Source organism: Lepisma saccharinum, chromosome 28 (assembly GCF_977018435.1).
Source record: "Lepisma saccharinum chromosome 28, izLepSacc3.1, whole genome shotgun sequence".
Taxonomy (NCBI): Eukaryota; Metazoa; Arthropoda; class Insecta; order Zygentoma; family Lepismatidae; genus Lepisma; species Lepisma saccharinum.
Window position 1 is genome coordinate 5,924,361 of NC_139256.1, and position 25,767 is coordinate 5,950,127.

The 25,767-nt window shown below is 38.5% G+C and overlaps 2 protein-coding genes across 2 annotated transcripts in view; both read left to right on the forward strand.

Moving 5' to 3' along the window:
* Positions 1 to 7,197: 7,197 nt before the first annotated feature.
* The window catches only part of LOC145980581 (F-box/LRR-repeat protein 5-like), a 59,132-nt gene continuing 40,562 nt past the window's right edge, over positions 7,198 to 25,767 (forward strand). The window contains exon 1 of the mRNA XM_083113618.1: positions 7,198 to 7,303. The gene's annotated coding sequence lies outside the window, so the exon portion shown is untranslated. The remainder of the gene's footprint in view (positions 7,304 to 25,767) is intronic.
* LOC145980574 (uncharacterized) lies at positions 16,664 to 23,779 on the forward strand. The gene is made up of 3 exons (XM_083113608.1): positions 16,664 to 16,879; positions 21,806 to 22,411; positions 22,855 to 23,779. The coding sequence occupies exons 2-3, from the start codon at positions 21,942 to 21,944 to the stop codon at positions 23,591 to 23,593; spliced, it is 1,209 nt and encodes a 402-aa protein (XP_082969734.1). The 5' UTR covers positions 16,664 to 16,879; positions 21,806 to 21,941; the 3' UTR covers positions 23,594 to 23,779.

Consider the following 25,767-nt stretch of genomic DNA (forward strand, 5'->3'; position numbering starts at 1 on the left):
AGGCTTCGTAAACAGGCCTCTCAAGACAGACGGTGAGCAGGTCAACGGCCCATGGGTAGGCATACTCCCCCGCAGACGAAATAGAAATAAAGATCTGGAGATACTTTTATTTTGATTTGCTCACAAAAGCCTCCCAGAGGGTGTTTGCCAGATTTTACAACTATGCCAAAGTGCCAACAAGTTTCAAGCCCATGAAGTCATTCTTGTGTCATACTTGTTTGAGACAGTAGTGCGTGTAGGTTGTAGAATAGCGATTATGGGAAGAAATGAAATGTCTAGGGAACGAGAACAAATTTCGTAAATTTTAATCACGATTCCAAAAGGCTTTAAAAATTAAAGAAGGGCGGCGAGTTTTTAAAAAGTCAGAAGGGTCCCTTCCAAAACATTTTACTATCTCTAAATGCCGTTTGCTTCAAATTCCGCCACGATCGATAAACCGAAATAATGGCGAAATCCTGGAGTTTAGCGTTAGTCTTGTTGTTGGTGATAGAGTCGATACCGTGTGTGCCATTGGCGATAGTTATCTTAAATTTAACTCTTCTGTGAGCCAGGTGGCAATGTAGGAACAAATTGCGAGGAGGAGTGTACTTTATCTTCTGCACCAGATGCCAGATTAGTTCTACTTCTGCTTCCAGACACAGGTGAGTGACCGTCGGTTTTAGACAATGGATTTGCAGTACATGGCTGCAAAGACTAAGGATATTTCTTATAGCGCAGAAACAAGGTCTCAATTTGCAAAAGTCATTAAGAAAATTTGTTTGCCTTTAATTGGTGGTAAAAGGGGATACCACGAAGACGCGCGTGAGTATAACAATAGGTAATAATTATATAATACCAATTACCATGTTTGCTTTAGCGTTGAATTTTACGAGAAACTGATGATGTCGATATTTTCACTTTTCATAATGGCCGAGTCTGCTGCCACGCATGTGTCAGCAATTATTAGAAGAATGCTAAGGGACCTAATCTTAAAACATTAATGTGAAAGTAATCGCTACAACTTCATAGTATGTGATACAGACGTAATTGCATACATAGCATGATGAAATCACGATAAAACAAAGACCGAGTTTGCTGCCACGCGCATCTCTTTTGAGGTTCCAGCAGAAAAAGAACGTGGCAGCAGACACTACCTTTCATTATAATACAGGGGCCTCGCGGCTATAGTTCGCACAGGGCCTCACGTTCCCTGACGGCGGCCCTGATGTATTTAATTCTGTGCCATTCCCATAAAATAATTCTAGATCCGCCTATGTGTATGGCGACAACCTGTGTATTTATGTCCAACACAAACTAGTAGCAAAAAAGTACTGCTAAATAAATTCCAATGGACGGAATTCTTTAAATTATTCTCCTTATTTTCTTATGTTTATACGTATAATGCTGTATATTTTGCAAAAGAAAATACGTTGTTTGTTAAAAACTAGAGTTCCAAAAAAGCCGGCTTCTTTGAATGGACGTTTTTTTTCGATAAAAAGCCTTCTTTTTGGGGAAAAAACGAAACTTTTTGCTTTTTTGGGTTTTTACTAATTACGGCTAACCTATTTCACTTGCAGTGTGTCAGTTAAGAGTTTTAGAGGTTCATGAAGTAATATTTTAGAACTACCTAAATACATAATTTTACATCCAAGAGAGACACATTGGCCATTTCTGCTAGTTACTAATTTGCTTTTGCCGTATGTGAGATTGTGTATTACACCCAATGGCATAGTGGTAAAACTGTCTTATAATCAGGTGGTACCAGGTTTGATCCTCAGTGGAGACATATTGCATAGCGTTTCGGATTCCATTTTAAAACTGTAGGCCCAGTCCTGATTAGCCCATCTGAGCTTAAAATGAACTTAATCCAATCTTTCATATGCTTATGTCATCATATCATTGACCTTTTAGTAACAAAATGATTTGGTTATACTCAAGTTCCATTCCTGTGATGTCACAAAAAATGAAGCAAATGCTAATATTAAAGTATTAGATGTTTCACGATAATTAAAAACCTTACTATTCAAAATACGTATGCAAAACTACATGTATATACCCCATTTAATACTTAAGATCAGTATGCTACTACAAAGAAGATTTAGAGCCCAAAGTGCCTTATAAATGCAAGTATTGTTGTTGGAAAATGGCCACATTTTTGATTGGATGTTTTATACAAATAAAATTAATATATTAATATAATTCATAGGTCTATTCATAATGCATAAATTAATTAATACTGTATTGTTATTATTACTTGAATAGGTAAGGAACAGAGATATATAAATACACATTCATTATCTAGCTTATGTGTAGTTAAGACCACCAAAATTTGTATAAAACAACAGCACAGTTAAGAAATTTAGTGTCAAAAAGACATAGAATAGAATATTTATTAAATAACCAAAAAGTATGTTAGATCCAGTTGACGAAAAAGCAAAGTTACTGATTAATATTTTCTTTGACATTGTCCTTGCCTTCCAATAAGTTCAACGGAAGTAAATAACTCCCAATTATATAACAAGTGCTAAACAAGTATATTTTCATCATTTCATTTTCGAAATCCTTGGAGCGAGGGAAAATATCAAAAAATGTGGAACAAAGAGAAGATCCACTATTCTGTAGGGTTCATTGAATTTTGATATTTTACATCACTTTTCTGCCAAATCTAATCGTGACGATGTGATGAAATTGATGAAGGAACATACTCACAAACAACACCCATCCCCAGGCCGGGATTCAAACCTGGAACCCCTGGCATCGTAACATGTTTTACTAACCAGTCTGCCACAGTGGTCGCCAAAATGCTATTGGAGTAGGTAGAGTCGAATTACTTTCGGAACATCTCCAGCGGACTGCGCGAGTCTGTCTAGCGAGCCTAGTGGGCGTGTAGAACCTGAGTAAGGGGCTTAGCGATAGGTTCTGGGTGGAGATGAAGTAAGCGGCTCGCTTGGTTAATTGGCTGCCTCGAGAGCTGTGACTCATTGCGAAGCTTCAAATGCATAACTGCCAAAGATGTTACGGAAATAATCTCCCTCTACTACAGCTAAACATGCAATTGTAGAGTTGCAGCATTATGGTCCAAAGTAACAGAATAAAAAATCCCCCCCCCCCCCCCGACAATCAGAAACACATAGTCACTAACTAACAAAAGCTGCCACACGGTGTACAGCTTGGTGCTTAATGTTTACATTCAAATCTAAGAAGTTTTGAAATAGTGCTGTGTTCCGCAATGGTTTCAAATTTGCTTTAATTCTTTTATGCCAGTACCATTAAACAGCCTTGATAATTCTATGTTTAGAAAATAATATATATATAAAAATTAAATGATACGTGTTAGCAAATTATTATTATAAAGAATATGTCTCAATATGAGTTTAAAAAAAAGAAGAAAATATATATTTTTTCACGACTGCCGGGACAGGGATTAAAATGAATGGACTGTCCCAACTAGATTGGGGCATCTGGTAGCCTTGAATCAATAGTTGTACAAACTAAAACTACTAGTGCCAATATTGCACACTAATTTAACCTGCCTACACAACAAACATATTAACTTATGCAAGGACAAAATCGATTTTTTTTAAAAAAGCTTGAAAAATCGTTGATGTTATTAACCCTCCGCTGGGCACGTGGGGTCTTTAGAAACACCACATGTGTTTTTTCAAGGGTAACGACTAAATTATATATATCGGTGTCACCAACGGTTGAAATATATTATTTTGATTTATTTTCTATAGCATCGTCATAGTATTATAACCGAAAAACTAATTTTATTTCTTTCGTTAATTGGTCCTAAATACTGGGTGTCCCACTTAAAAGTGGTACGCCTAACATTCATTCTGGCGTTCACAAATAAATGGGTGGAATCAGGTTAATGTAGTTGCCTACACTGAAATATCGCATTACTTGAAGTCACACGTAATTGTTGAGTTGCGTTCGACAGTTTAAAAGTGATTGTTTGCGGAGATTGTTGTGCAATAGTTTGCAATGGTGCAGTTTGTAATTGAACACCGGATAGATATTGTTGAATTTTACATAAAGACAGGGTCCATTAAAGAGACTAAAGAAATGTTTGTGGCGAAATACGTCGGTATGAAGCCTCCCACAACCAATGCAATTCAAAAGATGTGTAACAAATGGAGGACTACAGGATCCGTTAGTAATGTTTTGAAGAAGAAGCGTCCCACAGTGAAGACCCCGGTGGTAATGGACAGAATTCGCAGTAACATATTGAGAAGCCCCAAGAAATCGATACGAAGATTATCTCAACAAGTTGGTGTATCCCGCACAACATGCCATCGTGTACTAAAAGAGCTCCATTTCCGACCATTTCGTGTGACCGTAGTGCATGAATTGAAAGAACCAGACAAAGCTAAACGAGTTACTTATTGCAACTGGATGTTATCTTCGATTGCTGATGGTTACTTGAATCCTATGCTCTTCTTCATGACAGATGAAGCTTGGTTTCATCTTTCTGGTTACATCAACTCACAGAATTGTAGATTTTGGTCACAGGATAACCCACACGTCGTGCATGAGGAACCTCTTCACCCAGAGAAGATAGGCGTTTGGTGTGCAGTGTCGGGAACACGCATTATCGGACCAATTTTCTTTGAAGAGACTATCAACAGCGAAAGATATCTGCAGATATTTGACTCGTTCTATGCACAGTTAACAGAAAATGAAAAAAGACACGGCGTCTTTCAACAAGATGGTGCCACTGCCCACACCTCCAACCAGAGTATGACCCGTATAAGTGAAGTGTTTCCCGAAAACAAGCTTGTCAGCAAAAACCTTTGGCCTCCGCGATCGCCGGACTTAACATCTTGTGATTTTTATTTATGGGGAGCTCTGAAACGAAAAGTGTACGCTAATAACCCTCATACGTGTTTCTCAGAACATTGTACTGCGAGCGCAGCGATGTCTGGATGCTGGTGGATGGCACTTTCAGTATTTGTTATAAACCAGACAGTTTTACACAGTAAGTGTACCTAACCTAACATAAGATGTGAAAATGTAATTATATGATGACACATGTCTTGAAACTCTGCAGTATTTACATATGAAAAAAAACAATTCAACTAGTATGAAAAGCAGTCAGTGAGTCGTACCACTTTTAAGTGGGACACCCGAAAAATATTGCAGACTAATTTAACCTGCCTACACAACAAACATATTAACTTATGCAAGGACAAAATCGATTTTTTTAAAAAGCTTGAAAAATTATTGATGTTATTAACCCTCCGCTGGGCACTTGGGGTCTTTAGAAACCCCACATGCGTTTTTTCAAGGGTAACGATTAAATTATTTATACCGGTGTCACCAACGGTTGAAATATCTTATTTTGATTTATTTTCTATAGCATCGTCACATTATAACCGAAAAACTAATTTTATTTCTTTCGTTAATTGGTCCTAAATATAATGCCTCTTCGGACGGCCACTTGGGGCCTTTGAGCACCCCAATGAATATTTCGATTTATTGTTTCTTCTACCGCTCGATATCATTATTATTATATTATATTATTATTATTATTATTATTATTATTATTATTATTATTATTATTATTATTATTATTATTATTATTATACTATCATTTGCTGTTTTTCAGAATTCTGACTGTCGGTTGGTCTGGCTGCCCAGTATTACGCAATAAGTCCCGTTTCCCGGATATATTTTCTTGATACCAAGTTACCTAATGTATTGTTTACATTTCAACTTCTTCACAAAAGACCAAAATTTGCCCTTACACTCCCCATCCTCGAATGAAAATTATGGATAAAGCCCTGAATACCTCCAATCCAGAGCCTCGGTGGTACAGTCAGTATGGCGTCTGACTGTACGCGGGAGATCCGGGTTAGATTCCCGGATGATTAATCTAAAGTCTGAAAACATGATTATAGACTATGATGTTCCTAATTTGTTAAAAACAAGTAAAACTATGTTGTTATTGTCAAATACATAAAAAGAATGGTTATATCGTGATCTTTCCGTAGGTTTAGAAACAGGAGTTATCTGAAATTTCTAAGGGAGATTTAAGAATTCTCATAATTGGATTGTTGGTTGGCCTCGCTGCAGTGTTATCGCAAAGATAAAATAAATTTAAGGTGAAAACACTTATTTGAGTTACAGTAATGATTTGCATGCAATATAATATCTACCAATTTCAATTTCCTTAAAACATAAAGCCGGGGCCTTAAATGACCCCAAGTGCCCATCCACGTATTATTTCCAACGTGCCCAGCAGAGGGTTAATATGGATTTTTTATAGGTTCACATTTAAATATTTCATAGCTCGAGGAGGTGGGGGGCATGGACCCTCCCCTGGGTACAGGTCTGCTGATGGGAGAAAGTAATTTTGTCACCTTGTAATCAAGGGGATCCGTGTTCAATCCCCAATGAAAGCACAGTGCCCATTTTAAGCTGTAGGTCCAACAGCAATTAACGACAATGAGCATAAAGTGAGCTTAAACAAACAAAATTTTACTGCCAGAAAGCCAGATTTAAAAAAGAATGCCATTTGTGGCGAATCTATTTGTTTCTGCCTCAGTTTCAGGGCCTAGGGCATTGTCTATCAACTGGCAGGCAGGCTATGGCCGAGTACCGAGCCATGGCATGAATATACCAGGCAACAAGAGTTCATTAAATCAAATGGTTGCCAAGTATTTTAAACAAATTTTATATTTGTCAACAATGCTAGACATATATCGTATTCCATTATTTATTAATACTTAATTTCAAGGGTGCATATTAATGTATAAAGTTAAAAAAATAGAAATTAGAATGTTTTGAGCAGGGCATTGACCTTTATAAAATGAATATACCATTCTGTGGTCGCACAACGGTTGAGAACCACTACACTAGGTGGCCAAAATACACCACATCTTGTTCCATGACCAAGTTTAGTGGAGTGGCGGCAAGGGGGGGGGGGTGGTAGTTGCTTGATACACTTGAAAGCCAGAGAACAAATATTTACGCCAAATACAAATGTAAAGGAGTTTGATATTAGATTTAGTTTATAAAAAATAGTTCAAGAAGAAACTGTATCATGAAGGTGTGACTGTCTTCTACATTCACAAATATCTAATATTTACTTTATTTCTATTGCGTACAAGTTTATAAAATTAACAGTGAACTATTGAGATTAAGAACGCTGTATCAATGTCGATATTTGTTTTAAGTTGTTCATTTCGATTCGTTTTTGTTATATGTAAGAAGATTGACTAAAATGTTTTTTGTCAGAAATCGAAAATGAGTTTATATCAAATGTTATAAAGTGAAATAATATTTTGGATGTTGAGTTGTGTTGTTTAATTCTTGCAATGTAAGTATAATAACATTATGAAAACCAGTTGAGCACTGAGGACTCGCAATTTAATTTTAAAATTGTGTTAAATTCTGATCATCCTTCGCGTACAATATACAATGTACAGGGTGGCTCAATAAGTCACTTAACACCCTCAGTAAAAGGTCACTGCGGCATGGAATGTGAAAATAGCGATGACCAATCATTGCCTGGCCAAGGGGGAACCACATTGACGCCACCCACACGGTCGGCGGCCATCTTGATGTCCGCCATCTTGAATTCAACTTCAGAATTTTAAATGGGAAGGGGGTCGTGCGACATATCAAAATGGGCTAGAATTTCACGAGAAATGTAATGGTGAAGGTTTTTTCGACGTATCTTTAACCAGTAAAAAGTTATGACTGAATTCTTGTACCAATTTGCTCCTTTTCGAGGTGTTAGAAAAATGCCTTAAAATTTGTTTAGCGCATCGGTAATGCATCGAGTTCAAAAGTGACGTCTAGGGAGAGAAGTTCGCATGCCATTGCACACGATTTTAATCGGATACATCCATGAAGAGCTGCGCATTATAAATGGTTGTCGCGAACAATTTACAGTGTGACGCTTTCATTGAATTAAAAGTCCTTCACAGTGACAAGGCTAATGTTTATGTTCAGAAGGAAGTTCATAAACAGAATATTCGATGCTTTTTATCTGATAACCCATTTTCGACAGATCAAAGCTGAATGGTTAGTGTTGGTGAGTTAATGGTGTGGCGTGCTGTGTGGACCACGATTGGTTAGTCAATTTTCCATCAACGGAACCTTAAATGCTTAGGGCTACTTGGATTTGTTAAATAAACAGTTTTCTTCATCCTTGCTTATGGAAGAAGGTACTTTTTACAGAGTTTTTCAATAGGGAAGAACACCAGAACACTTATGGGAACGTTGAGAAGTAGTTTCTGTCCAAAGCTATTTTATCAGATGACAAGGGTCGCATATTCTGTTTATAAACTTCCTTATGAACATAAACATTAGCCTTGTCACTGTGAAGGACTTTTAATTCAATGGAAGCGTCACACTGTAAATTGTTCGCGACAACCATTTATAATGCGCAGCTCTTCATCGATGTATCCGATTAAAACTTCTGCAATGACATGCGAACTTCTCTCCCTAGACGTCACTTTGATCTCGATGCATTACCGATGCGCTAAACAAATTTTAAGGCATTTTTCTAACACCTCGAAAAGGAGCAAATTGGTACAAGAATTCAGTCATACCTTTTTTACTAGTTAAAGATACGTCGAAAAAACCTTCACCATTGCATTTCTCGTGAAATTCTAGCCCATTTTGATATGTCGCACGACCCCCTTCCCATTTAAAATTCTGAAGTTGAATTCAAGATGGCGGACATCAAGATGGCGGACATCAAGATGGCCGCCGACCGTGTGGGTGGCGTCAATGTGGTTCCCCCTTGGCCAGGCAATGATTGGTCATCGCCATTTTCACATTCCATGCCGCAGTGGCCTTGTACTGAGGGTGTTAAGTGACTTATTGAGCCACCCTGTATATTCAGTGTGAAGTATCGTTGCAAAGGATACATTTGATTAAGTGTGTTAAAAGATGTAGCAAGATTTATTCTTTTTCTTTTGCTTTATGTGCAAATCCAAATATTGAAAAGTGCCTCCCGAAGGTGTATTGGTTACGTCGTGGCCTTGTAATCAAGTAATCCCAGGTTCGATACCCGGTGGAGGGACATTGCGCAGTGGTTTGGATCCCACTTTAAACTGTAGGTCCAGTCTCGATGATACTATCTGTGCATAAAGTGGACTTGTCAAACATTAAAAATTATACTATTTACAATATATATTTATGAAAAAGTACTCAAGTTATGTGAGTGTGTATATATAAAAAAACCTATTGAAATTTTAAGATAACTATCCATTCATAAAAGCAGTCATTTTTGCAAACTGCTTTGTCTAGTTATGAATTCTATGTTGAAAGTTGTACTTTAAATTTAGATATTGGCATCTTTTTACAGTAGAGGGATAAATGAAAGCTGTGAAATAAGATAAATGCAGCCAAGTAATGTATTTTCATTGATTTGAAACACTTTGGGGGAAGAAGCCGAAAAAAGCCCAGCCAAAAAAGCCGCTGAAAAAAACTAGTTTTTTTTCTAAAAAAAAGCCGGTTTTTTCGACCACTTCCAAACACTTCATGTACAATCTAAATTTGTGACAAAAATTCTAGCAACCCTTCTGGTATGAAGAGGATTATCCTGTATATATTTATTAATTCTAAAACATTGTGTGACTGGCAGAATTGATATGAGATTCGGCGAAACCCTGATGTTTAGGACAGACGATGTTTTGAAGCCTTCTGTCCAGTGGCTGTCACAAGGGCTCTGCAGACACCGCTGTGTGCAGAAGGTGGGCGGGGAAGGTAAAGGAGCCCTTTTGAACAGTCGGTTTCTTACCATTGTCATCAAGGAAATATTTGTTCCACATCCACAATTTAACGAGCATACAACGTTCCCGTCAATGAAGTTAAAAGCAGCTTGCTAGAAAACAGAAGGAAACATGATACTTTGTATTGTATACGATTCCATTGTTTGAGCTTTGGGGCAAGAAGCAAGTGCTAATAATGATATTATTTTGGGGTGTCAGAAGGTGCGCATGCTATTGTCACAACACCAAATCCTATTGCTTATCAAAGGAGCGAATCAAATCAAGATATAAATTTCACCTGGGCGAGTTGGCTTTTTGGCGCCCCTCTACTTTCCACCCTGTTCCCCCCCCCCGTCATTCTACTCTGCTCCCCTTACTTTTCACCTTCCTCCAATAATAATAATAATGATAATAATAAAACATGGCTGTTGTATAATATATTAACGGTTTTAATGACCAAAAATGATAGTGATGATTTTCCAATCGATGTTTCTGCCGTCGATGTTTTTCACGTCGATGTTTTTGGCGGCGATGTTTTTGCCGGCGATGTTATTACCGTCGATGTTTTTGCCGTCGATGTTTTTACCGTCGATGTTTTTGCCTTCGATGTTTTCGGTGTCGATATTTTTGCCGTCGATGTTTTTGCGTCGACGTTTTGTACTGTCGATGTTTTGTGCTGTCGATGTTTTGTACTGTCGATATTTGTTCTGTCGATGTTTTGTACTGTCGATGAAATGTCGGCGATGTTTTCCGTCCATGTTTTGACGTATAACCCTGTTAGGCGCCCTGTTGCCGCTGCGGCCTACCGGATCAGCAAGTGTTGTCACATTGGATTTCCAGAAAAGAGCTAAATCCCGCCTAAAACGGGGATACTATTTCTCTGAAGCAGCAAGAGCTAGACTGCAAAGCCAAAGCTGGATTTAACTACAACTGAGACCGTTTACGTAATAGACGAAAAGATAATGATTGATTTAGTTTATTTTACTTCGCGTTTTGTGCCTCTTGGCTAATTTGCGAAGATGGAGATGAGTGATGAAATGATGAAATTGATGAATGGACATTCACAAACAACCAAGTCCGACCGGGATTCGAACCCGGGACCCTTGGCGTTGCAGCGCGATGTGCTAACCACTCGGCCACAGGGTCGGGCATAGAAAAGATAAGTACTTGATGCGATTCGTGATTTGGACAAACCTTGCTCCAAAAAACTAAGTTGGCAACAGTAGAACGTAGCATCTGGACTTCCCTTCCACCGCTGGAGGAGGGGAATTCTGTCGTCTGCTCACCGCAGAAACGTCAAACTGACCCGAATGTGTGGTTCTTCTTCCCCTTTCCACCTCTTTGCAAAGAAACAGAGATGGTTGACAAGGTTCGACTACTATTCACTGGATTTTCGCGGTAACTCTCTCTTGAGTGGTAGTTCTTTCTAGGAGTGATTGTGGCTAAATAAATTATTGAGCGGATTGAAAAAAACAACAACAAAAACAACAAAAAAAAATAACTGAAATGAACAAGAATCCAGAGCAAAGGCATGTTTTTTTTTTTTTGGGGGGGGGGGTAGGGTGGAGATAATAATGTCTGATGACCGACTTTTGAAAAAGTCACGCCATGTCACTGAATTGGATGTTATATTGTGCCTATCATAATTTAGTTTATCTTTTGAAGTGTTCTGGGATGTATGCTGACGTATTTTCTATTTGTCCTTAATTATCTCCCTTCTACAAAATACTTCGTCGAAAATACTTTGTCGACTGGGAACTCCGATTCATTCGTCCACAAGAACGCGCGGTTTTCGGGCATAGCGGACCGGACACACCGTACCGTGGGAGGTTGACTTTTGCTTTCTTCTGTCGTGTGAAATTTGCAGCGAGTGTTTCGTTCATATTATTTGCATTACAGGATCTCTATTGTTTGTCGGTGCAGTGAAGTGATAAAATAGGGGGACCGGGAGTTATTGATGACATTCTGGAGAAGGGATTTTCGGCATTTACGAAAAAAGTGTAAACAATCAGAAATGGAAGGTCTGTTCCTGATTTGGAAGAATTGTTTCAGGCAGGAGTTGTGAAGGATGGTAAGTAGTATATTAGGCATTTTGATTTTTGAGAAAGAAATATCTCTACAGAGTGATTGACTGAGTAGAAAAACAGTGAAACTTTATTGTTGGCCTTATTCGTTGGTTTCCTCTGCGAAAGGTGTTGTGAAATAGTAGAGGATACTGAGATTTATTACATTTATTACATGAAATTTGAAAGGACGGAAAGTGATTGTGCCATTTCCTTCCCGCACTGCTTGAAGGAAATAATCGAAGTTGAATTGTTGGACTCTACGGAGCTACTATCAAACTATATTTGCGAATATAAACTATCATACATATATTTTACCTCGTTACATTTGAATATTGATACAAGGATGAGAAATTTCCCATTATAAAATTGTAGAAAGAAGTTATTTTCTGAATTACATGATGGCCAGGGAGGATGGGGGGGTTCTGGCCCCATAATCCATTTCGGCTGGCCCATGTTGCGCACCCTAGTCTAAATGTCACCGCACGCCACTGCGTTATTATCATCGTAAATTTCGCGAAGAGAGAAGTCGGTGCTAAAGCATTGGTGGCCTACCCGATGGCGCAGTGGTAACGCCGTCGCATTGTAGTTAAGGGGCCCTGGGTTCGATACCTGGTGGAGGCACAGTGGTTCGGATCCCACTTTAAACTGTAGGTTCAGTCCCAATTAGTCCCTTAAAACACCAATTCAATCAAGCTAAACCATTGGTGTTGGACAAACGATTTGAAATACACAAACTGTATTTTTGAAAAACAGAAAATGCATGACGAATATAATTATTTTTGTACGTATGACATGTATAACTTTCATGTACGTACAACATATGTTTTATACATATGCAACATGAAGCGACGTAAAAAATAAGAAAATACATGTGCAATAAGTTAACACTTAATTGTGTATGTATTCACTTTAATACATACATATATAAGATATTACTTAATTGCATTACATAATCAATTCATTCGCCTCATAACAGACCAACAGTAAAAATTATATAAATATCTCAAATGTTCGAACTATTTTCATCCAATCAATTGTTCATGCAGTAACAGTCTGAAGTACATAGTTGTTCTTACTTCTCTCTCTGGAAATTTACAATACCAAAAAGAATGATATTACTAGCTTCGCTAGCAAGAAACTTTTTAGATCCAGATTATTGCAAACTGAAAAGAATATTAATTTAATACAGCGCACATTCTCTATTTTATAACTTATATATTTATAATGTTCATCCCCCCCCCTTTCCTACGGCTCTGAACTTTTACGAATCTACGATTTTGTTTTTGAAACGTACTTTTATTTACATAAAATTTTAAATCGAGGATGGTAATTGCCTCTCTGTGCTCCCCCTCCCCTGTAGGTGTCTTTGGCCGTCTGGAAGAATAAATAAATACATGAAAACTAATTCCATCTTGAGTATCATTGTCCTGCTACTCTTAGATTCTCCTATCCTTGCTTTTCTTTACTTCAATGTTTGCCCTCTTGCTCCCCATAGAATTGATTTCCGACCAAGGTTGGGGGCAATGCCCTCTACCTACCTGTGGTTGCGCCACAGATGCTGCTGTGTCATGACAAAACGCGAACTGCCGGTAACTTCATCTTTGTTAAAATACCCTTCTGCTGCACAATCCCCATCAATAAACTGCATCATTTCTGGGCGAAATTTTGGCTACTCGTCAAAGTCTGAAATGGTGTTTTACTAAACATGTTATGTGGAATAAATAGAACGTACTAACAGGGGTGCGTCAAGTATTTGAGAGCTCAGCTACTTGACAGCCAACTAGGCGTTCCTCCGCGAGCGCTGCTCACATGATCGCTGAGCGAACTTGAACCTTGCTCGCCACAGAATGTAGCGTTTTTGTGTTTCGATCTCATGAGTACAGCTACAGCGCCTTGAATAACGTAGTGTGGAAAACGCGCACGGTTCTGCGCTCTCTGGCTGGTTCCACTCGAAAATGATCCGCTAGAGGCGCTGGTGTTGACCCCGGTGCTTGGTGTTCGACTGCTTATAATGGAAGTAAATGGAGTTTTCGCTGCAACGTCTGATTCTTTTACATGAAGCATTTCTATGAATGTGATAATTGCTATGATATTTGGTACAGTGGTCGCGAAGATATTAACGAACATTCTAGACAGTCGACCACGTCCTGTTATCGTCATAGTTTCGTTAATATTACGGGAGAAAAAATACGCGTGGAATGCTCTTGGCAACTAAATTTTTGTGTGTGAATTAGGTTCATTATTATTATTATCATCATCATTTCTTTTAAAGATACACACACTGAAGCATTTGTATTTTTGATATTTACTGTATCTTTTCTTCCGCTTTAAACTAATCGCGGCGATGATGATAATGATGATTGCATGAAACGACAAGGGGAACCCCACAAAACTTTCTTAGTGCCATCGACACTTTCAACTTTCAAACCAATGGGACAAGCGACACGGGATGTTCACACTGTCACACTAGTGACACACACTTCCAGACTGTAAAATTGCATTCATTGCACATGAGGGCCCAAATAGCAAACGACACGTTCATATGGCGTATTCGCGTGCTACTTGTTACATCGGTCGAAAAGCTCCTTAAAGGAAGGGTGCTCAGACCGTAGCGACGCTCTACAGGGGGATTTCCCAACTAAGTGACAAGCGACATGGTGCCTTCAGTCTATTAGCAAGCGTTGATTGCGAACAACAGATAGGCGACACTAAAAAAAATGCACATTACAACAACAGCTCTAGTCGACACGATAAGCCACACGTGTCGCTTTGTCGCTTGTGCGTCGCTCAAACTGGGCCATTTCCTCAATAGCTTGCAACATGTTGCCGTGGTTTGTTGTTCGCGCATACGCGATGCAATGAGTGTCTTGCTTTAGTGAGATTGCGCAAAAAAGCGGCACGCGACACTTATCGCTTGAGGATTTCAAAAACCGACCGCTGGCCTGTGCTTCCCGTCATGCCGCTACGATGTGAAATGTTGCTCTTGATTGGCTCGTTTCCAAGCAACATGTGTCGCTTCGGTGTGAAAGTTGCCTTGGACCGAAGGACCCGTGTCGCTTTGGCGTGAAATCCTCGTATCGTTTGTCGCGTGTCGCTTTGGTGTAAAATCTCCTTGAGGAAACGGTTCAGTCAGAGCCTTTGTCCCTACGGTTCGAAAGGCTGCATTGCTTTCCGACTGCTCGCTTTCAACCGACATTTGTGGTTTGTCGCCTCGGTATGAAAAATATCCCAGGATACTATTTATATTCTAAAAACATAGAAAAATAAACTCTAATACACAGTCCAAGACCTGACGTCCGGAATCACATTGCGATGTTTCTTCTTGTGTTACGCATGCTATTTATTGATTAATTTTATTTTACTTTTCTTTCCAAATTAATGCCATTTCGTGACTGCAAATCACTCCACAAATATAACTGTTTCCATCAATTCACGTACCCCCTTTCAAGACAAACAAATCTACATAATATATTCCAAAAACTAACAAAGCCGCATTACTTTCATAAGAAAATTAGCACCGACATTGATCGCACTGCCATCTATGTTCCTCATCCGTCTGGGGAGCCAGTCTCTACGTTATTCAAGGTGCTGTAGTAGTGTGGAAAACGACCCAAGAAACTGGTTCCCCGAGACGATGACAAGTAGATGGCAGTGCGATCGACCCAGGTGCTAATTTTGTTATGAAAGTAAAAAAAAAGGTAAAGTGTTCCCCTGTGCTTAGCACTACGCCATGAAAGCTTATAGGGGGTGTGGGGGTAACGCCCCGCACTTTCTTGATCCGGTCGTGAGTGGAGGTGATGTGATCAGCACCACGCCCCTGACCGCCTTTACCCCCCACTAAGAAAGTTTTGTGGGGTTCCCCTTGTCGTTTCATGCAATCATCATTATCATCATCGCCGCGATTAGTTTAAAGCGGAAGAAAAGATACAGTAAATATCAAAAATACAAATGCTTCAGTGTGTGTATCTTTAAAAGAAATGATGATGATGATGATGATAATAATAATGAACCTAATTCATACACAAACATTTAGTTGCCAAGAACATTCCACGCGTATTTTTTCTCCCGTATTATTAACGAAAGTATGACGATAACAGGACGTGGTCGACTATCTAGAATGTTCGTTAATATCTTCGCGACCACTGTGCCAAATATCATAGCAATTATCACATTCATAGAAATGCTTCATGTAAAAGAATCAGACGTTGCAGCGAAAACTCCATTTACTTCCATTATAAGCAGTCGAACACCAAGCACCGGGGTCAACACCAGCGCCTCTAGCGGATCATTTTCGAGTGGAACCAGCCAGAGAGCGCAGAACCGTGCGCGTTTTCCACACTACGTTATTTTAGGCGCTGTACCAAAACCGTCCGTTTTCCACACTACATTATTCAAGGCACTGTACTTTCTGATTGGCTGTTGGAAAGTTATGGTGCTCTGATTGTGAGAATATCTTATTTGCGCTGTACGTTAGGTTAGGTTAAGTTAGATTAAATTTGAAAGCAGCAAATTTGCGCTGAAAATAGGAAATAAGATATTCTCACAATCAGAGCACCGTAACTTTCCAACAGCCAATCAGAGAGCAAGAAATGAACCCGCATTCACAAGTTAACTGGAAAAAGAAATTCGCAAGCGTGCGACGGCATTTGCCCTCCACTCTTTTGTCCCACAGGTTACCAATAGAAAGTAAATTGTCCTTGCCCTTCCCTCATTTTTTTGACACCCAATCGCCGCCACCGCCAAGTGCCAAGAAGTTTCGGGCAGAAAACATCGAGAACTACCCCAGGCTATTAGGGATCCAGAAAAGAAGTTGGGATCTAGACGGGAACTTTATTTCCGATACCGACTTTTGGGGGTCACGAACACTCCAAAAACGAATGTTGATGGTGACACGAGTAAGACTTCCATATCATTTGCATCTCATGTACAATTGCTCATTAATGAATCGCGGGCGGCGGGTGTAGAATTCTTCTGCTTGTGCTGAAAGCTGACCTGAACTGTTTGTTGTGTTTATTTTTATTGTTATCAGGAAGTACTTTATTTCTGGTGTCATTGTAGATTTTCTTTGATGTTTGTTCCTGTACAAAGTTTAAACAAATAAAGGTAAGGATATAAGAGCAGTGAAGGTATTTCACTAATAAATTTCTGTAACCAAATCTGTATTCCGACAAGATTTACAATTCTGTAAATTACAGGGACACAAAGTATATATGTATGTTGCGAATGTTTGGTAAATACAAAACTGGAGATTTTGGAGTGAATGGTATTTTGACTGTGTAACTAATGGCAATTTAACAATTGGCCAGGGGTTTATTTTTTAAAATTATTTTCAGAAGATTGTTTTCATGCTTGACAAGGCTCAAGTTCCGATTGTTTAATTCTGAACCAACCATAGCACACACGTATTTTTTACATCACTCGATTTCTATTTGTGTCTGTTAACACATACGTCATCAGCTTAGTCTTGGATTATACCCGGTGGAGGCACATAGTTGTTCAGATCCCACTTTAAACTTTAATTCCAGGTCCGATTAATCTGTTTGTGCATAAAGTGGACTTGAAACAACAAATCAGTAAATCTCATCGGCTTAGTGGTGACTTAACGTGTGTTTTATGGAGAATGGTTTTTCCTGTGTGTGTATTTGCTAGCTATTCATTTACTGGATATAGGCACTGCTGCTAAGAGCTATGATGTTGTGTGGGGTGCGAAGGAGTATTGCGGGAGCGAATTTACAATACCGGACCCCTCTCCCCGATTTTTGTAATATTTCGCATACTCACTAATTGAGGCCTCCTAATCACGAATTTGAAGTTAAAATTTGGGGGTGACGTGTAGAAATTGCCAAATAAGCTAAATTGAGTGGTCCGTGATCGGAACAGAAAACCTGGATTTCTCCACGAAAACAATGGTCATTGCCATGGCTCGAAAAATCCCGGTCACCAAGGCGACTAAAAATTCCAGCCTGGCGACTGTGATCTTTTGCTGTTATATGTACGATATTTTGATGATTCTAAGTTCAAATTGCAGTACAGCGTAAGTTAGCATATGATTTTTTTTTTGGTAACATTATCGTATGAGGGAAACGGATTGCTTCAAATTTACAGGAGAGAGTACTTATGGAAATCATTTTCTTTAGCGTTGTGGAAGTTCCTGAATGTAGATTTGATCTATTTTAATGTAAATGCGTGTTGTTTTCTGCGAAAATCTTTGTCCGACACGCTGTCTCTGCTCCCGCCATTTGCTTTCTGCACGAGAGTGCAATGTTCCGTGTGTTAAGATGATGCAACCCCGTAGCCAGTGTTTCAGCCTCGCCGTGTTTTCACTAGGACATGACGTGTCGAGTATATATATATATATATTTTTAACTATGCTTGCCTAACCTAACTTAACCTAACCTAACCATACGGAAAATGGTTTTTGGGGCTAACATCAATGGTTTGTGAGGCTAACGTTAATGGTTTGCTACGTATTAGCATAATTTCAAATCCGGGCACGAAAGTAGATATTTTCCGGTGAACGAGGTTGCAACACTGCATAAATCGACAAAACACACTCAGAACGCTCCCTAAACCAGTACACTATCACGGCCATAATGTGTTACAGATTCGAAACAACAAGTAACAGTAAGTACTCGTAAATCTAAGAAATAGACATTGATATGCATTATTTCACTTTAGGAAATGTTCCACATTCGAAAATAACACGTTAGCAATGTAAAGAAGTCCGAAATATATGATTCGTAGGTGTTTCCCTCATACGATAATAGTACCTTTTTTTTTATCAACGTTGTGAGCATTTGTCCCCCAACACCCCATTTCCTGCTTTCTCAAATAATGTAGCGATGCTTTGAATACCGTGATGCTCAGCATCTTATACAGAGCGTTTCAAAAGTCGCACAACCCAAACTTTGGAAATGTGGTATATCATGAAAATCATAAGAGATATTTACACTGGGTTTTCTGCATCTTAAAGCCTCATCCATTGAGATATTTTTCAATGCTTAAAATTATCAGTTCACTCCATACAGAAAATTATATAAATTAATATCTGACGGAAAGCACCATTCAAATTTTTCCAGAAATGAACTTCTGAGTAAGAAAAGTATGTAAGAAATTATCGAAGGGTCATAATCAGACATTTGATGACTGATGCCATGTCAGTCTGCCATTTCCGACCAATATTAGTCATGTGCAACATTTGATGAATTTTTGACTGGCGATTTTATGGGTTGAGCGAAAAGTGCCATTTTTGGAACATATCTTTGTATATGGCAACACTAGCAGGTCAAAATATTGCCAACAGTTGTAAACATGTGTCTAAGTATTGGCTATAAATTTACGTGAAAAATCGTAAATCAAGATTTTTGTTCCGAAATTGGACTCTTTGAGAGAATCCTAGGCTGCCCCTGTTTACATTGAATTCTCTTCGCTCACTTTCGCTGCTACTGTGCCTGTTTGTTTTAATTGATTCAGTATGGCGTATTCATTGGAGCAGTACGTGTGCATTGCTGAAGAGTATTTTACTACTCATTCCTACTCTCTTGTACAAGAAGTTTTCCAATAAAAATGCCCTTCCTGCTTCTGCTGTAGCTACCTCACAAAGCAACTGTTTTACAACCAAACACCAACAAATGATCCCACAAATTGTTTAAGAGTTGGCATTTATTGTTGAAAATTAGTTCGCAGATGTCTTCAGCAAACTAAGAATTTTTTTCCTTTAAATAATGTAATTTCCTTTATTTAGATAAATGCTAACATAAATTTATGAACCCAGTGATAGCCTATAGGATTAGTTTAGTACAGAAAACCCGGTGTAAATCTCTCTTACGATTTTCATGATATACATTTTCAAAGTTCGAATTGTGCGACTTTTGAAACATACTGTAGTATGCACAATTGCTAGTAGGCATTTTCCTGGCGCCTGATTTTCAGAACTGGCACCTAGCTTTGAAGAAAATTTTTCGAGCACTGGTCATTGCATTATTTTACGTTTTAGAACGTAATTTATATATTCTTGGTATTACTACGACCCTAAATTTTAACTATGCTTCCCTAACCTAACCTTACCATGAATGATTTGGGGTTATCCGTGAATGGTTTGTGGGGCTACCCGTGCATGGTTCTACGACCCCAAATTTTAACTGTTTGTCTAACCTTACCGAGAATGGTTTGTGGGGCTATCCGTGAATAGGTTGTGGGCCAATTGCAACCACAGACCGATAAAAAAATGTTAATTTCGTAGCACTGTAACGGCAAAATTTCCTCACTGAAGATGCCGTTTTTGTAACCTGCGATTGAATGCTCAATGTACTGTTGCCAAACTTACCTCTAGTCAAAGCAGTCTGCATTCCACATGCTCGTCTCCCTGGTGATTGTCACTGTCGTCTTCTTCATTATCCTCGCCACATTTCTGTGTGGGATTGTAGAGCTTACCGGCTAGCTGAAAAAATTCTATGGTACGGTCCAATCCTCCAAGTATGAAAGCAACAGTGTGGCAATGCTTTAGACAACCTGATTGCAAATGTCAATTGTTCATATCAACAAACATGGTTCCCATGCTTGTATGCGGAGAATGATTCCGAAAATTGTGAAGCTTATTTTACAACTTCTACATGTTAATGAACAATTTCTATACATCACCCCTAGATGTTAACCTCAGATAATTCATCGGGAATACGTATTCCGTGAGTTTAAGAACTAGCATAGAAAATACGGAAGGGTTCAGTATTGTAAATTCTTACCGTATTAAGTCCCTAAATGCTTTCAACACCTGATCATGAAATATCTGGCCTTAAACAAACATTCGGAACAGTTACCAAATTAAAACAGAATTTTACTTCACTCATGAATCCCTTGTGCCTCTAGTTGCCCATGATGACTCATATGTTACATTTTTTAGAAACTTTATTATTGTGCTTATTCATTTAAGTTTATGCAAAGAGTTATACATAGCAATTCTGGATAATTACAGTTATGACCGTAAGAAAGTCTCAAGAATATTGTCATGGTCACAAACAAAGTATTTAAAAAATAGTCTTACTAAATCTTTGAGTCATTGGCATAATGAATATTTCTTGAACACCCATTATGTATTGAATCAAAGATCAAACCCAGACTTTTTGTCTCCAAATGTGGTAGTTCACATGTGCAAAAAGTGGTGTTACCACATGCCTGATTTTTACTCAGTCATAAATAGCACCTTCTGCTGTCAACATTTCCCCCCACCCCCTGCTTGCAGTTCAGGGGGGGAGAGAATCAGAGCCCCATTCGTTGGCTACCCTGCGGCAACCATTACGCTTATCTGTGTCTTGGCCTTGTTGGGGGTGCATTTGCCACATGTTTCGAAAATTTTTCCTGGCAGGCATAAGTTTGGCAAAACAGAATATCAGAAGACTTTCCCCTTCCCATGACAACTGGACCAAGCAGATTGGTTCAAGGGTTCCCTGCCTTTTGATGGAAAAGACAAATATAAAATTTAAAGTTTGTTCTTTGATCGTTTGCTTAATAATACTGCTGTGAATAATGCCACCACCAGAGTTGTGCAATTATGCATAAAAAAATAGATTTTCTACATGACACCACAATAGTCAGTTCCCAGGTAATAATACAATTTTTCTGACTTTGTAGTGTGTAGTGTCTTGTAAGTTCTGACTAGTGTTGGGCAATATATTGTCCAGATGATATATCGCGATATTGAAAAAATATCCTCCAGGCGATATCAACTAACTATATTTTGGCAATATATCTTCACGATATTCTGGCGATATGTATTGTGTCGGCAATATATCGTCGATATCGTGATATGGAAACGTATCGTATCATTTGACAATATATCGTGATATCAAATTTCCGATATCGTCCATCCCTAGTTCTGACCCACCTACATAAATAACAATATGTCAGAAGACATTCAATTTATAAGTGAGAACTTAAAAGATTTCATTATTTTGAGCTCACTGCTATTTTTATTCTTGTTGTTAGCGAATACTGATTTGTGTTAGTTTTAATGTAGTTTGTTTTTATTTTCAGAAACTGTTCACCTGAATCACACTATCACACATCTGTTTGGGTTGTTTATGAGAAATCGTTAGAGGAAATTAATTGAACATTGCTGTTTGCACAGCATATATATTACTAAAACAGTGGTGCATCAAAATTTGTTATTATGATAAGTGTGAAGTGTGAATACAATGCAGAAAAGAACGATGAAGCTACTGTCGAAGAAATTTACAAGACTGAATCGGTGCATACAACATTGGATTCTTATAATGAAACTGCAATGTACAACCAAGCGTATGACCACTTAGATGAATTTGGGGAAAGTTGCGACGCAGTTGACTTTTCCTGTGTTAAGATCGAGCCAAACACTATAATACAAACTACCATTACTAAAATTGAAGATGACGGTCAGTATGAAAATTCCAGTGTAAAAGAATATGAAGAAGTTGCATCTTTTCTACACTCAGACATCAGTAATTGTGATACTCAGGAGACTTTACATTGCACAGAGGCTTCATCAGATTCAGATGTGCTTAAATTTTGTAGCGTCTCCATAGAAGATGAATATAAGCATGAACCTGAGCTGAACATTACAGCAGACATTCTAGCGGATGACAATTATTCTTCACATGACAGGTACCATTTTTACGTAATTTACAAACTTCAAAAAGATTTCACCTTATTGGCTTTAAGTTAAGTAGCTTGTAAACATAGTCATTACTTGCATTTTCTGCACCTGAATCTATTTTAATTTTTTAAATTATATTTTGCTATATTTGTAACATTTTCAGCTTTTCCCTCTCACACATTCGTAAAAATAGAGTTCTTAAACAAATAATGAGCAGTATATTTTTATGAATTCAGAAATTGGGTAACATGCAATCTAAAAATTACAGTTGAAGTTTGTGAGTTGAGATGACTAATTTCAAACGCAAACTCGTATCTTAATAAAAAAAGGTTGTAATGTTTTTCACAAGTTTATTAAAACATGATTTTTCGGTACTTTCTAGAACAGCTAAGTTGATTACATGTGTCAACCTGTTTTATTCTTTTTACATTGTTTCTTGTTTATTTTTCAGGAATATATATGCTTCTCGTGATGACGCTTACACTGGGCACTCTTTCCTTCAAACAGAACTTACGAAACATATTGGATCTGATAGCGTGCCTTTTAAAAAGGATTTAGGAAAGAAGAGAAGAAGAAGGAAATCTAAGCTTACTGAGGAGGTATTTCGGTGTGATCTATGTGAGAAAAATTTTTCCCGCAGGAAATATCTATTATCGCACTTGATGATTCATTCTGGTGTGAGATCATTTCAGTGCACAATGTGCAATAAAGCTTTTGTTAAAAAATATGACCTCGAAAAACATTCAAGAATACATACTGGAGAGAAACCTTTTCAGTGTCAAGTTTGTAATAAGTCATTTTCCAACAAGTGCAACCTCGCAACTCACTCCAGATTGCATACTGGAGAAAAACCATTTCAGTGTGCTTTCTGTGGGAAATCATTTTACAATCCTTCCGATCTTGCAAGGCACAAACCAGTTCATACTGGTGAACGTCCTTTCAAATGCTCGCACTGCGAGAAATCATTCGCGCGAAAATCGGTTCTTACGATCCACACGAGAAGCCATACAAAGGAAAGGCCCTTTGTGTGTCCAGTGTGCAACAAAGCTTTCATTCAGAAATGGGACCTCACGAAGCACTCAACGCGACATACTGGACTTAAACGATTTCAATGTCTAATTTGCAAAAAGTTATTTTCATACAAGTCCAGCCTTGGAAAGCATTCTAAACTTCATGATGTCGTGAGTTGACATTATGTAAACAGTATGTTGTTGCATTATGTACAGTCCTACAGTTACAAGCAGAGAGAGTTCCCAGTAAATTTTTGCAAATTTATTGGTTCTAAATTATTTAAAAAGTACCATTGCCTTGAAATATTACCCATATAATCTTGTTTTTATATTTCACAAAACTGAAAATAAAGTGCAACAAACATCGTTGGCTTAAATTGAGTGTTTTATTTCCTTGGTGTTCAATGTCATGCTGCATTTAGTCAGTTTGGTTGAGAGTATTCCGAATAAAACCATTCACATCTTTTATGTAATATTGTTCAAAAAGAATCTTATGCACCATGTGCCTAGTCTTGCCATAAATACTGTTACAAACTTTCACCTTGGACTGTACATCCAGTAGTCAGGCTCGTGAACCATGCTCGTGCTGAAGCTCACTCCTGAACATTGTGTGTTCAAGGTTGAAAGAGTTGGTGTGTATCTTCTTGTGCTTGGCATGGAGTGGGGTGAATATGAAAATAGAGTAGCCATAATTGCTCTGCATATGGTTGGAAAGTCACCCATCGAGATTTTACAGCCCCTAAAAACCCTGAAGATCAGCAAAAGGTTTGTATATTGGACAATCCAGAGATTCACTGAGACTGGTAGTGTGAAAGATCGCCCAAGAGTTGACCGACTTCACACTGTATGAACAGCAGGGGCTGTTAAAGCAGTGGTGGCTTCAAATCCCATCAGAAAGCGAGTGATAATGGCATGGGATCTCAACATTTCACAACAATTGATGTTCAGGGTACTTAACTTGGACTTGGAGCTTGCAGGTGGAGTACTGAATATTTTCTGATGCCACACCTGAAGAAGCTGAGGGAACTGAACTCGAGAAGGTTTCTGTAGTTCTACGGTGCCAATGGTCATTGCAGGATTCTCTTCACTGATGAGAAAGTTTCAACTGCCAAAATGAAAGGGTGGAGAAGTTCGTAAGAGAGTTCACAAAGTTCAGAGATGCCACCAGCCCTTATCAGTCAGTTTGGTGGGGGGGGGGGGGGGGGGAGCTATGAGAGTTCCACCAGGCCTCAGTTTTTTTAAAATGGCTTAAAAACTTGTGTGAAAGTGTATGTGGAAAGTGTCCTGCACCCTCTAGTGATGCCGTTGATCCAAACAGTGTTCCACAATGAACCCTAGAGGTTCCAGAAAGATTCTGTCCCAACTCAAAAAGCGAGAATAATGCGACGTTACCTGGAGACCAGTGTACTTGATTTCATCTCCACTGTTGATTGGCCAGTTGATAGCCCTGATCTCATTACCCTGGACTACAAACTGTGGCCAGTGCTAGAGGAGACTGTCTGCAAGAAGAAGGTCCCTACAATTGAAAGTTTAAAGCACTCCTTGATGGCAGCAATGGCAAACCTTTCCATCAAGACCATCCATGCTGCAATAGATGCTTGGTCAGAGAGACTTTGACCACGTGTGAGGGCAAAAAGGGGACATTTTGAAAACTGATTGGTGCTATTTGTGTGTAATATGTGTATGTATAATATACTAAAAGATTTTTTTTAAATCAAACCATATTCAGCTTATTCACAAAATAGTGTGTAACAGTATTTATAGCTAGACTAGGTAGTATTGTTCAAATACTCCTTGCCTTCCAGTTACATGAGATTACCAGCATCTAGACCCAAAATTTAACATTTTTGTTTTTCCTTACTTGTACATCTTTAACCTGTAACAGATGTGGTCCCTGGGACCTGCGGCCTAGAACAACGCTCTCATTTTCAGAAGGAATCACATGTACTTCCCTCTGTTTTTCAGTAGCTTCATATTTTGGAATATCAAGTAACCCCCCGGTGCCATTTTGCTCACTGCGTTTTAGTTTCCCATGGACCATGTGACTCCCTTTATGTAAGTCTTTTAGTATGGAGCCTGGTGCACAAATCAGATTTGATCCGTCTTTTAGTGGAAATATTCTTGCCACATTTGACGAAGTTAGAAGCCGAAGTGAATTTTCAGATCTGGAGTCTGATAAAAGTGATAATGAAGCACTTATTTCCAATTACTATCACTCCGATCAGTGAGCTTTTCCCCTCATTTTGATATTGTGTAAAAAAATTTTTGTGTGGTTTTATTTTCTTTGGGTAACTGCATGTATGTTCTGTGATAATTGAACAACTAAATCATTTTTTGAATCTAGTCATATGACA